The sequence below is a fragment of the Podarcis pityusensis genome, assembly GCF_964106645.2.
Source record: "Podarcis pityusensis genome assembly, chromosome: 8".
Taxonomy (NCBI): Eukaryota; Metazoa; Chordata; class Lepidosauria; order Squamata; family Lacertidae; genus Podarcis; species Podarcis pityusensis.
Window position 1 is genome coordinate 13,790,094 of NC_138033.1, and position 19,457 is coordinate 13,809,550.

General features: G+C 42.9%; 1 protein-coding gene across 1 annotated transcript; it reads right to left on the reverse strand.

Annotated features, from left to right (window-relative positions):
- Positions 1–234: 234 nt before the first annotated feature.
- On the reverse strand, positions 235–17,332 carry LOC308484431 (uncharacterized protein). The gene is made up of 5 exons (XM_081019393.1): positions 17,159–17,332; positions 9,527–9,643; positions 8,976–9,131; positions 1,612–1,749; positions 235–1,001 (listed from the first exon to the last, which is right to left on the reverse strand). The coding sequence occupies exons 1-5, from the start codon at positions 17,205–17,207 to the stop codon at positions 826–828; spliced, it is 636 nt and encodes a 211-aa protein (XP_080875519.1). The 5' UTR covers positions 17,208–17,332; the 3' UTR covers positions 235–825.
- Between the last annotated feature and the right edge of the window lie 2,125 nt (positions 17,333–19,457).

The window sequence follows — 19,457 nt, forward strand, 5'->3', positions numbered from 1 at the left end:
TGGATTATGTCTGGACCTCGCCTTTCATGCTACACCTGTGTTTTGGCTTTAGAATGTGAATGGTCTTGGGACAATTTGTCTTGAGGGTTCCTGACATCAAGGAGGAAGTTTCAGTCTATAGACCTTTCCCAACCATACAGATTTTTGGTTCCTTGGAATTCCTGAGAACCGCCAGGTACAAGCTGCTAGTGAATTTTTAATTGAATATTCCTCAGAATCAAAGCTTCTGGAAACATTTCAATGGTGGGGGTGGGTGAGCCAAAGAAATCAGTCACTAGTTAAGTCAGGATGTAACTGGACAGACAACTGAGATCTTTTATCTGATCTCTAGTTTCTTTACATATTTGCAGATAATAGTGGTGTAATGGAAAAATGAGCCTTCTAGACTGAGCACATAACAATGCCAGAAAGTGTAATGCTTTTCTCTTCATTCAGCTTTCCTAGTGGAACTAGTTCCCCCTACTAAAGAAAAACCAAAACTAAAACCTGTGCCATTAGGGAAAAACTATTAATATCCCAGATTACAATTTTCAGTTTTCTTCTCGTTCTTGGCCTTCAGAAGTTAACATTCATTGTGCCAACACTGCATAGAAATTATTCACTTGAAAAGCCCCAATGCAAGAAACAGAATTTGTCTGCTTTATCAATTTATTCAGATCACAATTCAAATGGAAATCCCTGTGCCACATTTTCTCTAACTACGTCTCCCAAATCTCAATTTCCTGCCCTCTTGCACCTGCCTCAGGCATCTTCAGCATCTCCAGAGATCTTCCACACCCTGCCACTGATAGCACAGTTTCCTCCCAAGTCCCACGAAGGGCACATCTACAAGCCAGAAATATAGGACGATGGCTGGGCATCAACACATGTAGCTTGGGTGACATTGAACGACACCAAGCCATTCAGACTTCGCTTTACTCCTGTTGGGATTGTTGTTACGAAATTACAGAAATCTGGTGTTGCACATCCTTTGAAAGCAGCTGACACTTGACTTGAACCCACTAGAAAGAGAAGAATGTTAATATGAGTCAGGGTGGACTTAAGGACCCGGCACACTTGGGCAACCTGCAGGACCCTTTTACCCCCACCCCTCTTATATTCCCTTAAAATTCACAAGATTTCAGGACCATTTCAGATTTCAGGCAGATTTCAGGACCATTGCACCTGAGAACAGCCCATTTCTGATGTCTTCCCCAAGCCCTGCTTTCCCTTTCTTCCCTGTCTACTTGTACTCTGACCAGACCAAGGCTATTGGGTGAAGCCCACATTTGCGAATTTAGCCACCAATTTAATTTCCCCCAAAGCCCACAATACAACATCCCTCCAAGGCATGTGGAAACTCAAAATGGGAATGACAGCTTTGTACATGTTTGCTTCCATGCGATCAGGAATTTCCCAGGATTGACTGGGGGTGGGTCAACACCATGCCATTGACTGAGGAATGGGGCAAGCAGTGTAAAGAAAACTTTAAATTCATCCCCTCAAAGAAAACACAGATCCCCACCCCATCCTTTGCTTTTATCACATTTGGTCAGAAAAGGGTCAGGTAGCTGATGGCTGAGAGCTGCTTTCCCTCACCCCCACCCTCTGCTGATTGGCAGTTCTACTCACCTTGCTGCATGATACCAGCAAATGTTATGCACTTAGTCCCTCTAATAGGGCAGTTATGGGTGTCGACGACCACACAATTATTTGCATTCCTCGTGAAACAGAATGGGCACTGCAGTGGACCAAAACTCCCAGGTTGAACTGGCAAAATGAAATGTATGGTTAGCAGATGGATTCCATTTATTTTGACATGACTGGTCCATTCTGGCCCTTATTTTCCAGTTCGTACAAAGGGTTATCACTCCCCCCCCCCCCATGGTGTTCGAAACGTGTCATCAAATGTTCCAGCTGGGAAAATCTAATATAAATATTGTTGAGTGTTGCTCATGAGTATGGCTTCTGTATGTAACATATGCAGGTCTTTCTCAGAACATGCATCTTGGTGTCTACCTGCTTCTGCATGAGAGTGATCTGAATTGTGAGAAATGAGATTGACAATTCTGCCAGCTGGGACAAAAGCAGATTGGCACTGATCCTTACCAGCCTATGAGATGAAACAAGGCTTGCCCATAGATTCTAGGATCCAGGCTTACTCTTTTGAATGGAAGATGATACTTTTCTACTATCCATGATAGGCATTTATAGTGGTTTCAGGTTCAATCTTGGAGTGATCATTGTGATTATCACCATTAACAAGATCATTTGTTGTGAATGATGCTACTGTGTACATACTGGTTTGCTGTGGGCAACAGCTGCCCTGCCCCTAACAATGAGATGAAAATGCTGCAACATTCAGTCAAATCTTAAATAGGATCTAGTTTTGACATTTTAGAAGGGTTGTTGCTTCTTTCATTAAACTTCATGGAATGTGACAATAGTAACACACCCAGTTATAAATAAAGTCACACTAATAAATATGTCAATTCCCCCACCCTCATATATAAATTGATAAATGTGTGCACATCTCTTGATTTTCCCAGACACGCAAAAACTATTACTTGCTTTTGAGCTGGGAAACTTGATGACCAAATGGAAAAGCACAAGATCCCCACATCAGATTTTACTTGCTTTTTGAGCTGCAAAATTTGATCACCAAATGGAAAAGCAGAAGATCCCCACATCAGGTTTTACTTGCTTTTTGAGCTGCAAAATTTGATCACCAAATGGAAAAGCACAAGATCCCCACATCAGATTTTATGGGACTCGTGAAGAGGAGTCCAACTGCTTTCCAGAGACACTAGGAAGACAAACCTTTCACCCAGTTATATTTTGCCTCTGCAACAAAGTAAGCAAACACAACACAAAGGAATACAGAGAAATAAAGAAACACAGCTCACATGACTCTGTATGCAATTACATAGAACTTCTCAAAGACAAAATGTAAAAACAAGACATTTATACTCCACCAAGTGTCTGTTTCTTTAAATATAGCCTTTACATAATATATGCCAGGCACGTCCAACTCCCAGTATATAAAACTACTCCCAGTATATAAAAAACTCCCAGTATATAAAATCTACTCCCAGTATATAAAAAAAAATGGCAGTGATCTACCCATTGTCGTTGGAGGGAGGAGGATTCCCCAGAGTTGTTGAGTTTTTTTAAAGGGAAGAGTGACCAGAGTTGGTGAGCATTTTTGCGGGAGAACTGCAAAACCAAAATCATGTTCAAGTACAATACGGGATGTCTCAAAACCAAAGTTCCAGCCAAATGTATCTTCATTCAATCAAGAGAATATACCGTATTTTTCGCTCTATAGGATGCACTTTTTCCCCTCCAAAAATTAAGGGGAAATGTGTGTGCGTCCTATGGAGTGAATGCAGGTTCCTTGGCTTCAGTGATAGCAACGTGAAGCCTCCGAAGTGCAGAGGGAGCGCTCCCTCCACACTCCGGAGGCTTTGCGTTGCTTTCGCTGAAGCCTGGAGAGCTGGCGGTGGGGGGACTTCCGGGTTAGCGCCTCCGGCAATGGCGGAATTCCTCTGATTGGGAGGAATCCGCTCCATGGAAATCAGGGTCTGGCCGCCACGGCGAATGCAGAGACCCATTAAAAACCACAGGCGGGAGAAGCTTGTGGACGTGGGATACGGCTGGCACCTTTTGTGCCTCCCCTACTCGCGGGGAAACCCGGTTTTGGGGATCCGGAGCGACATGGGGTGAGTGGCGCAGTGCTTCGAATCGACTGCTTCTTTCACGGAGTGAAGCCGCATTGCTGTTGCAGGAGAGCGCTGACTTTTTCCTGTGGACAATTTGATTTTAAAATAACTACCCGTGAGTAGAATGGAAAATTGGATTTTTAAACATCTTAATTTGGCACCGAAACGGGGAGGTTTCAAACAGGAAGTAACTGAAAATGGAAACTAACTTTATTGTTTGAACTGTGCTTAAAAGGATTGATACAAATAGAAATTGTTTCCCCCTAGAGGAAGCCTTTGAAATTGTTACAAGAGCTGAGCTGAGGGAATTTCCATTTCCACCTGCGAGATAAAACTGAGAATCTGGGATTGACCTTGAACCGTTAAGAATGTTGACAGAAGTAGCCTTAGTGGTTGCATTTTGTAAGATTAATGATTTACTGGAACAGCTTTATAAGAAGACGGATGCGAGGACTATAAAAATTGATAACTTGGAACAAAAAGTGACTAATTTGGCACAAAAAGTCAATATTAATACAGAAATTATTCAGGAATCGATACAGGGATCTATTTTGACATGGCAAATTGAGGAGAAGGCAGGGGAGAAAGTTTTTGCTGTGGAACCTAAAGTGGCACAAGTGGAGAGGGAGAGAGCCCCAGCCGTACAGTGGCAATTTGATGATTATAAGTTGATGCCTTTCAAGACTGAATTTAGAGAAAGTCAGACTTTGAGGATTGGAGCCCCGCTTAGACTGGAGAAAGAAAGTTGGACAGATCCCCTCATGCAGGGGTTTATTGACCTTTGGGACCTGGACTTGGGTCAGGAGGAGACTGGAGTTGTGGGGACTGCCAGACTTGGAGGAACTTTGAAACACGACTGGAAATATCTTTTGAATTTCAGTTCTAACTATGGAGATTTGGCTGACTTGTTGAGAAGGAATAAAAACATTGCTAGTTGGGAATTTCCTGGAGATCTACTTTTCAGCATCAAAGGAAGGAAAATAAGAACAAGATCAGGAGAAGACAAAGTAAAGTGCATGTATAAACATGAAGAAGACTTGCAGAAGGGACCCGGAAAAGAGTTAAGAGCCTCGGACAGAAGATCACCAGGTTGATGGGCTTTATGGAATTGACGGAAATGACTGGCAGAACCCGAGACCAGGGAGAAAAGACGGTGGAAGAATATTGGAAAAAGTTTAAAATCTATATATGGAAATAATGTAAAATTAATGAGTGTTAGAAAAATGTTGGAAGGGAATTATACGGCTTTAGTAGAAATATTTTAAGGAATTAAGTATAAATAAGTATTATAGTATTAATGGAAAATAAGGTTAAAATATGTTAAGATAATTACATGACAGAAAATAGAGAAAGATGGAGAGGATTTGCTGAAACAATTAATAGAAATGGAATACAAAAAGGGAGGTGAGAGGAGGTTGATGAAACAAGGGAATGAAAGAGAGGATATTGAGATGGTATGATGTGTGTTTTTTGAATTGTTTTTGCTTTTGTTATGTTTAATGTGTTAATGTTAATGTTGCGTTCTGTATTATTTATATATTGTATTGTATTGTTTTTTCTTTTGTTTTTCTTCTTTTCTTTTTTCTTTCTTTTCTTCTTTTTGTAAGGTTTAAAAGCAATAAATATTATTTAAAAAGAGAGAGAGAGAGAGAGCTGGCGGTGGGGGAAAGCAGCGCTTCCCCCCACCGCCAGCCCCACAAGCTCAGGAGACAGCGGTTGAGGCTTTTCCCTGAGGAGGGAGAAGGGACTGACTGGCCGTGTCAGTCCCTTCTCCCTCCTGGTCGAAAAGCCCACAGGAGCCGCGGGCTCCTTAAAGCAGGGAGAAGGTCTAGGCTGTGCACTTCTGTCCGCTTCTCCCCAAACTGTGGGCTTTTGCTGGAGGTGGGGGATTTCCTCCACCTCCCGCCAAAGCAGGGAGAAGGTCTGGGAGAAGTGCACAGGCTGCGAGCAGCCTGTCCGCAGCTCCCAGAGTTGGGGGGGGATCATATTTTCCCCCCCCTTGATTTCCCCCTCTGAAAACTAGGTGCGCCCTATGGTCAGGTTCGCCCTGTACAGGGAAAAATATGGTAATCTCTAGAAATATACTTGTTGCTAAAATGTGTTCTCCCTAACAGAGAGCATGTGTTGCAGTGGGGGCCAGCAGGCCACCCACTGTTGCTGGCCAGACCTGTTTGGATGTCCACGGGCAGTGATTGGGCAATTTGAGTCTCTGGGGAGACTTCGATGTTGCCAATTTGGAGGTGGGGTCAAAGGTTTTAAATACTGGGCACACAGCCTTCCGCGTCCTCTTGGGCTGCATGTACCAGATCACCTGCCCACCCTCCCTGAATTGGGGGGGTTGTTTGCTTTGACCTTGCTATGCCTGTCATGGGGTCACCTGCTGCTGGGGCAGGGGCCTGGTAGGAATTTTGTGCATTTGGCTGATTGGCTGGTGCCATTTGGTTTTTGCCTACTGCGCAGCAAATCGTCACAACTTGTAAGGTTTGAGGTTAGGCATTGGTTAAAATTGGTGGGTGGAGGGGTAAGTGCCTACCCCTCCAATGGTGGTGCTGCAAGGGAATTCCGTTAAAAGGGCTTGCCATCCTTTTCGTCCAAGTCCCTGGCATTGGGCTTGGGCTGTACAAGCCCTGGGAGCATGCGGGTGAGAAGTGAGGGTCTGTTGCCCAGCTGCATTTCTCCCCAATATTGTTTTCCCTGACTGGCTTCCACTGGAATCCAGAAGTCAGTTCTGTCCCTGGGGCAAGGACAGATAGTCGTAACCAATGCCTAAGCAACCACTCACATGTGTGTATTTAAATAAAGTTGTGGCCAAAATCATGCCAAAAAACCTTAAACAAAATTGATGTGTGAAGTGTGAGTTTATTTGGGGTGGCTTGGGGACCTCGACACACAAAGGATAATCCACACACTGGATGAAAGCAACCCATTTTCCAGTGAGTGTTGTAGCCTTACTCTCAATCACTCAAACCACTGTGATAGAGCCTCAACTGTGTGAAATCCCAAGTGGGACTCCGACGACGAGATCACCGGATGCAAATGTTTCGAATGTCTGCCTTAAGAGACAGATAGGTAGCCGTGTTGGTCTGCCATAGTCAAAATAAAAAAATTCTTCCAGTAGCACCTTTAAGACCAACTAAGTTAGTTCTTGCTCATACCAAGTTAGTTAGTTAGCTCATACCAAGCTCATGTTAGTTAGTTAGCTCATACCAAGCTCATACCAAGCTCATGAGTTAGTTAGCTCATACCAAGAACTAGCTTAGTTGGTCTTAAAGGTGCTACTGGAAGAATTTTTTTATTTTGCCTTAAGAGAGAATATTATGAAAATGATATACAGGTGGTACATAACCCCAGTCAAGCTTGCAAAAATCTATCATTTGCCCGATAATAAATGTTGGAAATGTAAAGAAACTGAAGGTACATTCTTTCACCTTTGGTGGACGTGCCCAAAGATTAAGGCTTTCTGGGAAATGATATAGAATGAATTAAAAAAGGTATTCAAATATACCTTCCCCAAGAAACCAGAGGCCTTTCTCCTGGGCATAGTTGGCCAAATGGTGTTAAAAAAGGATAGAACTTTCTTTATGTATGCAACAACAGCAGCAAGAATACTCATCGCAAAGTATTGGAAGACACAAGAACTTCCCACGCTGGAGGAATGGCAGATGAAACTGATGGACTATATGGAACTGGCGGAAATGACTGGCAGAATCCGTGACCAGGGAGAAGAGTCGGTGGAGGAAGATTGGAAGAAATTCAAAGATTATCTACAGAAACATTGCAAAATTAAAGAATGTTAGAGTGATGTTGGATTGAAAATAAGTGGTTTCCAGCTGTACAGGATAAAGTTATAGATAGACTAAGATTAAAGATTAGGATTAAAGAAGTTTAAGGAAATGGAAATTGGGTATTTAAGAGGTAAAATTTTAATGCTATATTACATTAAGATTAAAGATTGGGATTAAAAAAGTGGAAAAGAAACTGCTGGACAAACAATTTGGACTGGAATACAAAAGAGGGAGGTATGAGGAAGTCCAGAAAATAAGTAAATTCAAAAACGGAAATGAAAAGGTGATATTGTTTTTAATTGTTCTGTTTCTTTTTTTTTTGTTTTCTGTTCCCTGTGTTTTTCTTCTTTTTTTTGGATTATGTATTGTGTATTTGTGTATTTCTTTTTTGTTTTTTTGTTTAACTTTTTACTGAAACCTTAATAAAAATCATTTAAAAAAAAAAAAGCAAATGTTTTGAATGTCTTCTTCCAGTCAGCCCACAATGGTTCAAGTAGGTAAGTCAGCTCCATACACATTCTGTAAGGGCTGAAGTATATTATTCATATATTATGGAAAGGCTATATTTAAAGGAGTGGGACGCAGGTGGCGCTGTGGGTTAAATCACAGAGCCTAGGACTTGCTGATCAGAAGGTCGGCGGTTCGAATCCCTGCGGCGGGGTGAGCTTCCGTTGCTCGGTCCCTGCTCCTGCCAACCTAGCCGTTCAAAAGCACATCAAAGTGCAAGTAGATAAATAGGTACCGCTCCGGCAGGAAGGTAAACGGCGTTTCCATGTGCTGCTCTGGTTCGCCAGAAGTGGCTTAGTCATGCTGGCCACAAGACCTGGAAGCTGTACGCCGGCTCCTTCAGCCAATAAAGCGAGATGAGCGCTTCAACCCCAGAGTCGGTCACGACTGGACCTAATGGTCAGGGGTCCCTTTACCTTTACCTTTAGCTTTATATTTAAAAGAATGGACACCATAGGGCGCACCGGACCATAGGGCACACCTAGTTTTTAGACGGGGAAATCAATAAAAAAATCTTTTTTCCCCCAGCCCCAAAGAGCAGCGTACAGGCTGCACACAACCTCTCCCTGCCAGAGAGAAGGCATAGCCCCGTGCAGCCTCTCCCTGCTGAAGGGGTTGTGCGCGGCTATGGAACAAGCCAAGGCAGCCAGCGGGATGGATCCCGCTCGCTGCTTTGGCTTCCTCTTTAGCCCCGTGCAATCTCTCCCTGCCAGGAGAGGCTGCATGGAGCTAAAGAAGCCATAGCCCCGTGCAGCCTCTTCCTGCCGGAGGGGTTGCGCACGGCTATGGCACAAGCCTGCATTCGCTCCATAGGACGCACACACATTTCCCCTCAATTTTTGGAGGGGGAAAACTGCGTCCAATAGAGCAAAAAATAGGGTAAATGTCTTATTATTACATTTTTTTCTTTGGGAAGTTCTATATTTTGCCTCTGGGCAAGAATTGTTGATACAGAAAGTGTCCAAAATACAAGGGCCCTTACACTGAATAGGGTTTTCGTTGCATAGGTCAGTATTGCAGCATTCAGCTTGCATCCGAAAGAATTGGAGGGTTCCTCCAGCAAAAGAAAAGATGCCTGGGATACAATCCTGAGTGTTAACGCAGTCACTGTAAGTAGGTCTGAGGATGTCTTCAGCAACTGTGAAGAAGAATTAGAGAGGAATATCAAGTCAATCATTTTTGCCCCAGATTTTGTAGAGAGAACATTTGGAGGGGAGAAATCCTGGCTAAGAGATGAATCACTAAATATGTTGGGTGCTCCCCTTGTAATATCATCATAGAACTCAGAAATCTTTCTGGAGAATCCTTCATCCCCATTAATAAAGTTGTAGTCCACATAATTCCTTCTGTGAGGAAAAGATGTTGAATGCAGGCAGACTCTTCTGTATATTTTACAGAAGATTTTTGGACTGAGTCACATGTGTATGGATTTTGCTGTAATTCTTTGATCGCACAGAACATGATAATTTCTGAGTGTGTGGAAGGCCTCTGTTGAGAAGGGTTCTTTGGGGGGGGGAGAGAAACCTTACTCACATATATCGCTTTGTAGAGCAACTTCACGGCAAGTGTTTCCTGAACAATTACGTGCCTGTCGCAGGATACAAGTGTTGTCTTTCAGATATCGACATGTCATACATTGTAGTGACGCCCCTACAGAGAGAAAGGAAGATCACAAAAGCTCAGTGTCATGATCGTATGCCACAAGGCATCTCCATTTTGGTGACTCAAGGAAAAAAAGGTATAAAAAGACAATTCTTGGATGCCAAGAGAGAACCCCAGTAGCAACTTAAAAATCACAAAATAGACAGCAAATAAACCCTTAATATATAACTTTCTAAGTTCTTTCCAAAGTTCTCTCTTTTAATTGCATAGAGAAAGACCACACATAATATCATAGGATTTTAAACTTGGAAGGGACCCCACAGGACATCTGCTCCAACCCCCTATGATGCAGGAATCTCAACTAAAGCATCTATGATGGATGGCCATCCAGCCTCTGCTTAAAATCCTCCAAGAAGGAGAGTCCATAACATATATATACAATATACGATATACAATGTCTTTATTGTCATTGTCCCATGCAGAACAATGAAATTGAAAAACTACATAAAACTACATAAAAACTACATAAAACTACATAAAAACTACATAAAACTACCACAAAACTACATAAAACTACAGAAAAACTACATAGAACATTCAAAAAACCCTAAAAACTCTAAAACCCCATTTTAAAATACACTATACTATAGAGACCCCTTATGCTGCGTTTAGAACCAGAATTGCATTTGCGTAGAAACTGTTTCTCAGGTGGCTAGTCCTGGCCTTTATAACCCTATACTTTCTTCCAGAAGGCAGAAGCTGAAAGAGATAATTTCCTGGGTGCGTACTATCCTGTGCTATCTCTGCCGCTTTCTTATGGCACCTGACAGCATAGATTTGATCTAAGGTGGGAAGAGTGCACCCAATTATTCTCTCTGCAGTCTTTACAACCATGCATAGCATTGCTTTTCCAGAGGGAGACCATTCCACAGTCAAACTGCTGTTGTTTTCAGAAAGTTGTCCCTGATGTTTAGTTGGAATCTTCTTTCTTGTAACTTGAATCCATTAGCTTGGGTTCTAGTAAGTTTTATTTAAAAAATAATTCTTTACAAACTCTCCAAGATTCCCTGCCGTTGTGACTCTAAATAAGTAATTTGTTTACTCAAAATATTACGACTTCCTTGCATAAGTGTTTTGTGGACAGTCAAGCAATCTTCATAATGAGACGTTTCCTCTTGCATCTGTTGAAAGTATTTTTTAAAGTTCTGCCACATCTTGCTGAATCGACTTCAAGGCTTGAATCTGAGCCAGGATTTCCTTCAACAAGTTGTATAAGAATCCTCCTCTGCCATTTTCCCTGGCTCAGCAGATAATGACGCAGCTGGAATTAAGCTAGCTGCTGTTTGCTTAGATCTCTACTCTTACCAGATTAATGAACTGTACAAATTGGATAAGAAAAATGGTTTTGCTTCTGAAAAATCTAAGCTGGAGACAAAGTTGTTGGACACTAAAGGTAAAAAATTGTCTAAAATGTATAAGTTATTGTTGGAGTGGCATACAAAAGATGAACAAGTTAAATCTGTGATGATAGATTTGGCAAGAGATGTAGGACATAACAAAGTTTGAGGATTGGGAAAGACTGTGGAAGAAAGGGGTTAAGTTCACTGCATGTACTGTGTTAAAGGAAAATATAATGAAAATGATGTACAGATGGTATTTGACTCCTGTTAAATTAGCAAAGATATCATAACTGTGACAATCTATGTTGGAAATGTAAAGAAAAGGAAGGAACCTTTTACCACATGTGGTGGACCTGCCCCAAGGTGAAAGACCTCTGGGAAAAGATTTATAATGAGGCCTTTCTTCTTGGAATAATTGGTCAGGAATTGGCCAAGAAAGACGTTAAATTATTTTTGTATGCCACAACTGCTGCTTGAATTTTACTAGCTAAAAAGTGGAAAACACAAGAATTACCAACAGTGGAAGAATGGCAGATGAAGATGATGGATTTTTCGGAGCTAGACAACCTAACCAGAAGAGTCCGTGACCAGAAGGAGGAGGAGAATCAGGAAGAATGAACAAAATTTAATGATTATTTAGTCAAATTTGTTAAGTTAAACTAATTGGAAATAGGTTGCAGGTATTAGATTGGCTTAGGATTTTATATAAGTTAGGTGTTGAATTAATATGTTTAATTTTGAAATGAAAAGCTATAAGGATGTACGTTGGAGGAACGTGTAGCTACGCTCCAAAGAATTAGAGAGCTGGAGCTCTTCTTGGAAGCAACAGACCACACCGTCTCCACCAAGGAGGAGACAGGGGACTCCCCTGAGAAGGAGGCTAGTTCACCAACACAGGAGCCAGATATATGGAGAAACGTGACTCAAAGAAGTAGGAGGCCCAGGGTTCGCTCTGATTGTTTAGAAATACACAATCGCTTTGAGGTCCTCTCCCCTAGCATGGAAGACGAAGAGCAGACTCCATTTGAGGATCTCTCCCTCATTACAGTCGATCAGGTATATGAAGACGAGCAGCAAAGTCAGTCATCAGGTAATGTGCAGGCAACCTTGGAACGGACAGCTCACGGAAGAACCCCGACCAAACCTAAGAGGAGGCGTGTAGTGGTGATAGGGGATTCCCTACTGAGGGGAACAGAAGCAGTGATCTGTGGGCCTGACAAGATGTCTCGGGAAGTGTGCTGTCTCCCCGGGGCTAAGATCCAAGATGTAACTGAACGACTGCAAGGAATCATAAAACCCACTGACAAATACCCCTTCCTCTTGGTTCATGTGGGAACCAATGACACTGCAAGCAATAGCCTCCAGAAGATCAAAAGAGACTACGAGGCTCTGGGCAGGAAATTGAAGCAATTAAATGCACAAATTGTCATCTCATCTGTCCTCCCAGTTGAACGACGTGGCCCAGGGAGAGAGGGGAAAATAGTGGAAGTGAACAGCTGGCTTCGCAAATGGTGTAAACAGGAACGGTTTGGATTCTTAGATCACGGACTGCAGTTTCTTGAAGATGGACTTCTGGCAAGCGATGGGCTGCACCTCACAACGGTTGGGAGAAATGTTTTTGCCAAAAATCTCAGAAACCTCATCAGGAGGGCTTTAAACTGACTAATGTGGGGGAGGGAGACAGTGCTCCTGAAGGTAGGAGTCTATCAATTGATGAAGATGATCATCCAAATGTCTTGGACCAAATGGAGCAAACAGCATGTAGACCTAGTGGTGGGAGGAAAAAATCCTTAAATAAGAGACACGGGGGAATGATTAATGGACTTCAATGTCTGTACACTAATGCGCAAAGCATGGGAAATAAACAAGATGAGCTTGAGCTCTTGGTACAGCAAACTAAATATGACATAATAGGCATCACTGAAACCTGGTGGGATAAGTCCCACGATTGGAATGTAATAATGGGTGGATACAATCTATTTCAGAGAAACAGACCAGACAAGAAAGGAGGAGGAGTGGCGTTATATGTCAGGGATGTGTATACCTGTGAAGAGATCCAAGATTTAGAACTTCAAAGCCAAAGTGAGAGCATTTGGGTCAAAATTAAGGGAGAGAAGAATAACAGTGACCTCATTGTGGGAGTTTACTATAGATCCCCAAGCCAAACGGAGGACATAGATGATGCCTTCCTGGAACAGATGGCCAAGTATGCAAAAGGAAGGGAGATAGTAGTAATGGGGGACTTCAATTACCCGGATATTTGTTGGATGTCAAACTCAGCCAAGAGCGTAAGGTCAAACAGATTCCTCACTGGCCTTGCAGACAACTTCATTGTCCAGAAAGTGGGAGAAGCAACAAGAGGAACAGCCATTTTAGATCTGGTCCTAACCAATGTTGATGACCTGGTTAGTGGGGTAGAAGTGGAAGGATCATTAGGCGCGAGTGATCATGCTCTTCTAAAGTTTACTATACAGCGGAAAGGAGCAGCCAAGCATACTAGGACTCAATTTCTTGACTTTAAGAAAGCCGACTTCATAAAACTTAGGGAAGTGCTGGGTGAGATCCCATGGACAGTAATACTAAAAGGAAAGGGAGTTCATGATAGCTGGGAGTTTGTTAAGAGGGAGATACTAAAAGCACAACTTCAGGCAATACCAATGAGACGGAAACATGGAAGGTGCCTAAAGAAGCCAGGGTGGCTATCTAAAGAACTTTTAACTGCGTTAAGATTAAAAAAGGATGTGTACAAAAAATGGAAAAGGGGGGCAACCACCAAAGAGGAATTCAAACAAATAGCCAGCACGTGTTGACACAAAGTCAGAAAAGCTAAAGCACAGAATGAACTCAGGCTTGCTAGAGAGGTTAAAAGCAACAAAAAAGGCTTTTATGGGTATGTTCGTAGCAAAAGGAAGAACAAAGAAACAGTGGGGTCACTCAGAGGAGAAGATGGTGAAATGCAAACAGGGGACACAGAAAGGGCTGAACTCCTCAATGCCTTCTTTGCCTCAGTCTTCTCCAATAAAGAAAACAATGCCCGACCTGAAGAATTTGGAGCAAATGATTCAGCAAAGGAAACACAGCCCAGAATAACTAAGGAGATAGTACAAGAATACTTGGCTAGTTTAGATGTATTCAAGTCTCCAGGGCCAGATGAACTGCATCCAAGAGTATTAAAAGAACTGGCAGATGTGATCTCAGAACCACTGGCAGTCATCTTTGAGAATTCCTGGAGAACAGGCGAAGTCCTGGCAGACTGGAGGAGGGCAAATGTTGTCCCTATTTTCAAAAAGGGGGAAAGAGAGGACCCAAATAATTACCGCCCAGTCAGTCTGACATCAATACCAGGGAAGATTCTGGAGCAGATCATTAAGCAAACAGTCTGTGAGCTCCGAGAAAGGAATGCTGTGATCACCAATAGTCAGCATGGATTTCTGAAAAATAAGTCATGTCAGACTAACCTGACCTCGTTTTTTGATAGAATTACAAGCGTGGTAGATGAAGGGAACGCAGTGGATGTAGCCTACTTTGATTTCAGCAAGGCATTTGACAAGGTGCCCCATGATATTCTTGTAAAGAAGCTGGTAAAATGCGGTCTTGACTATGCTACCACTCAGTGGATTTGTAACTGGCTGACTGACCGAACCCAAAGGGTGCTCATCAATGGTTCCTCTTCATCCTGGAGAAGAGTGACTAGTGGGGTGCCACAGGGTTCTGTCTTGGGCCCGGTCTTATTCAACATCTTTATCAACGACTTGGATGATGGACTCAAGGGCATCCTGATCAAATTTGCAGATGACACCAAACTGGGAGGAGTGGCTAACACCCCAGAGGACAGGATCACACTTCAAAATGACCTTGACAGATTAGAGAACTGGGCCAAAACAAACAAGATGAATTTTAACAGGGAGAAATGTAAAGTATTGCACTTGGGCAAAAAAAATGAGAGGCACAAATACAAGATGGGGGACACCTGGCTTGAGAGCAGTACATGTGAAAAGGATCTAGGAGTCTTGGTTGACCACAAACTTGACATGAGCCAACAGTGTGACGCGGCAGCTAAAAAAGCCAATGCAATTCTGGGCTGCATCAATAGGAGTATAGCATCTAGATCAAGGGAAGTAATAGTGCCACTGTATTCTGCTCTGGTCAGACCTCACCTGGAGTACTGTGTCCAGTTCTGGGCACCACAGTTCAAGAAGGACACTGACAAACTGGAACATGTCCAGAGGAGGGCAACCAAAATGGTCAAAGGCCTGGAAACGATGCCTTATGAGGAACGGCTAAGGGAGCTGGGCATGTTTAGCCTGGAAAAGAGGAGGTTAAGGGGTGATATGATAGCCATGTTCAAATATATAAAAGGATGTCACATAGAGGAGGGAGAAAGGTTGTTTTCTGCTGCTCCAGAGAAGCGGACACGGAGCAATGGATCCAAACTACAAGAAAGAAGATTCCACCTAAACATTAGGAAGAACTTCCTGACAGTAAGAGCTGTTCGACAGTGGAATTTGCTGCCAAGGAGTGTGGTGGAGTCTCCTTCTTTGGAGGTCTTTAAGCAGATGCTTGACAACCGTATGTCAGGAGTGCTCTGATGGTGTTTCCTGCTTGGCAGGGGGTTGGACTCGATGGCCCTTGTGGTCTCTTCCAACTCTATGATTCTATGATTCTATGTTAAAGGATTAAGTTAAGTTTATAAGAACTCTGATTTGGAAAACCGTTAAAAGGATATACATTGAAATTCAACCAAGGGGAAGCGAGGAAGTCACTTAACAATGTTAATACTTATAATTTTAACAAGGTTATTATTTATGTTTGTTCGTCTCTTTATTTGTTTATAATTTTGTGAACAAATAAACAGACGAACAAATATAAATCATAACCTTGTTAAAATTATAAGTATTAACATGGTGGACGTGCCCAAAGATTAAGGCTTTCTGGGAGATGATCTATAATGAAATGAAAAAGGTATTTAAATATACCTTTCTAAAGAAACCAGAGGCCTTCCTGCTGGGCATAGTCGGCCAATTGGTGCCAAAGAAGGATAGAACTTTCTTTATGTATGCCACAACAGCAGCAAGAATACTTATTGCAAAGTATTGGAAGACACAAGATCTACCCACTCTGGAAGAATGGCAGATGAAGGTGATGGACTATATGGAACTGGCAGAAATGACTGGCAGAATCCGAGACCAGGGAGAAGGGTCGGTGGAAGAAGATTGGAAAAAGTTCAAAGACTATTTACAGAAATATTGTAAAATTAATGAATGTTAGAATGATGTTGGATAGAAACTAAGTGGTTTTTAGCTGTAATGTTATAAGGGAATATGAAAAAATGGACTATTAATAGGCAAAAATCTAATGTTACAATACTTTAAGATTGAAGACTAGGATAAACAAAGAGGGGAGGGATTTGCTGAACTAACAAACTGAATTGGAATACAGAAAAGGGAGGCGTGAGGAGGTCCAGGAAATAAGCAAATGAAAGACATTTATTTTGTATTTTTCTTTTTTCTCTTTTTATTTTGTAATATTTTGAAAATCCTAATAAATATCTTTTTTAAAAAATATATAATTTTGTGCAAATCAATAAAAAAAATTGGGGGAGGGGGGATAACATGCCACTGCAGTTCTGGAGCAATAGCTCATTAAAAGCAAAATAATATGTGATGAGAAGTTTTATTCCATCACACCCCCTTGCCTGCATGCCCCATTTGCTCCCTAATAGAGCAATCCAAGCCCTAGCATAGCATGCTGGCAAGTGCAGCAGGTGGAGGTAGGGGGCCACAGCAGCCAAGAACAGGGTCCAATGGAGGCTGGGGCAGTTCAACCCCTCCATGACATCAAAACACTCCATTTAGGGACTTTTCCTTGACAGGAAGGAGATCTTTGCAGCAGGGGGAGCCTGCTTGGCATCAACATTCCTAGATTGCACTCCTTTGGTGTAGAGATAACTATGATAGTGTTAGGGGACTTTGGTAACTTGTATGATTCACTTTCTCATCGCACCAAGATTCCCAGATTCTCCTGCTCTTCATCCCAATATCCATCTATTCAATACCCCATCCAGGAGCACATGATGTTCTTGACCTCCTTTCTCTAGCTCCACTGACCCCCTCCCTATTCTAGAGGAAGTTAATGGAACACAGAATCTCTGGTTTCTACTCACCTACTGAAAACAAGCTCAAGAGGAGGCCTGTGCACAGAAGAATCCTCATGGTGTTGGGATAATCAAGAGCTGAGAAGGACTTCAAGGAGACCTGGTCCCAAAAAGGCAATGGATACAGCTATGAGCTTACAGAGGAATTTATAGTCAGGGATGGGAGCCTCAAGCAGCACTTGCGAAGGACTGGTTTAATGAGATGTGGGCACAAATGGAGGCTGAATGTTTTCCCAGAGAGCCTGTGATGGGATCTTGGAACGCAAAGCAATTTTGAAATTGCATGCAATCTTTTCCAGGAACACCATGAAATTTTGGCAAATGAGAATCCACGTTATCCCCAGTGTTCTTCACAGTGGATACGGGAAAGCATTTTCACAATCATATTCACAGGGGTCAGAGACCCCTCAAGTATCCTGATTTATTTCGTACATCACGGATTGGCAGAAGCTACCCCGGCTTCTGTTCCCAATCCCGAATGCCCCAATTTTGATCCTTTGCACTGGTCGCGCCAGGTGTTTTAGGGTTCCGCTGTGGTGCGAGTCCACAAACAAGACCAAAAAATGGAAGGAAAACTTACCTTGACCTCCTCTTGTGGTGGTTCATCTCCAAGACCAGAGGAGGAGGTGAAGATAGCTGCGCTGCAACAGGAAACAGTCTGCGCTGCATCAGGAGGTGCAGTGTAGGCTGGCAGGCCTTCTGGTGGGCTGCACCAGGCCGCTCACATCTCAGGAGAAGTGGGCAGTTTGATGTGGCCTACCGGAAGTCCAGCCTGGAATCTGCTGCTTCCAGAAAAGTGGGTGGTTTGGTGCGGCCTGCTGGAAGGCTGTGCTGGCCTCCGCTGCATGGGGAAGGCTGCACCAGACTCCACCACATCTCCCAACATTCCCGAGAAGGAGGAAGAATGCTCAAAGGTAGGTGCAGTGCTTTTTTTCTGGGGGGACACAGGGGCACACATACTCCTAAACCTGTTGTGAATCTAAGTTTTGCCACATTGAGGAGCAGTATTTCAATATGAGTAGGAAATGAGAGTACCCCTAAACATTTTTAGGGGGGAGCACTGGAGGAAGGTGCACGAGCAAAGAACGGGGTGTGGTGGTTGTGGGCCCCGAATTGCCCTCCCAAAATGTTGGAAGGTATGGGGTCAATTTGTACATCACACAAGCTTCTCATCCAGGCAGTTTGGTATCTCTTGGACTTTACCCTTTCAGCCAAGCTACTTTGGATGGTCAATTCCAGAATTCATTTATTTTAAAAAATATTCTCCATTCTTAAGCAATAAGAGCTTTGCTATGGATGTTGGACTACCAGTCTTTTCAACATAGACCAGAACTCTGCAAATAGGAATTGTTGTGGCCACTCTAATTTTGTGTCCCAAGCAGGAGCAAATTTTGAAGAATATTGAAAAAACCATCCCACACAGTGCTCACTACAGGAGTCCCACAGGGAAGATCATAGTGGTTTTTTTAGTCTGTATCTATCTCTGTGGCAAAAGCTTTGTTATCTCTGGCCCACTCTTCAGAATCTTTTTTATTTTTTATTTTTTGCTGGAAATTGCTGGAAAAAGCTGAGGTGAAAGTAGCAGCCAGTCTAGCTTAATGCCACCATCCCTGTATTTAATAATAATAATAATAATAATAATAATAATAATAATAATAATAATATCTTTATTGTCATTGCCCCCTCTCGGGGACAACGAAATTACTTGGCTGCTCCATCCACCCAGGTAGGGCACTCCACACAAAATCAAAACAACTATAAAAACACTAATTAAAACAATACAGTATAATACAGCAAGGAAGATTAGATGACTTTCAAAGTCCAGGCTTCCCATTCAGGGCCGAGATCGCTTCTGCCAAAGGTACTTCTTCCAAATCATCCTTGGCATTTACTCTATGCATCCTTCCTCTATCTCAGTGATGGCAGGGGTGGAGGAAGGGGTGCGTGGTACAGGCGGGCCGCCCCAGGTGTCACCACTGAGGGGGGTCACTAAATGCTGGGTGACACTCACCACAGGGCCTGCGGTGCACTCAAGCTATGTGTCTCTCCTGGGAGTGACATGGTGGCTTGGGCACCCACAGACTCCATGCTGCCCCAAACAGTCCATCTACCGCCTCCCCCTCAGCTGAAGGGGAGCTGGGTGGGAGGAGGCAGGCAGACTCCTCAGAGGCCCCGCAGAGCGTCCTGTCCCAGCTGAGTGATGGAGAAAGTTTTCATGTATTTCATGTACACAAGGCTTCCTTTACAAATTCCTGAGCATATATATTTGAGCCATGAGATGGCCTTCTCTACATCTCTATGAAAGCCT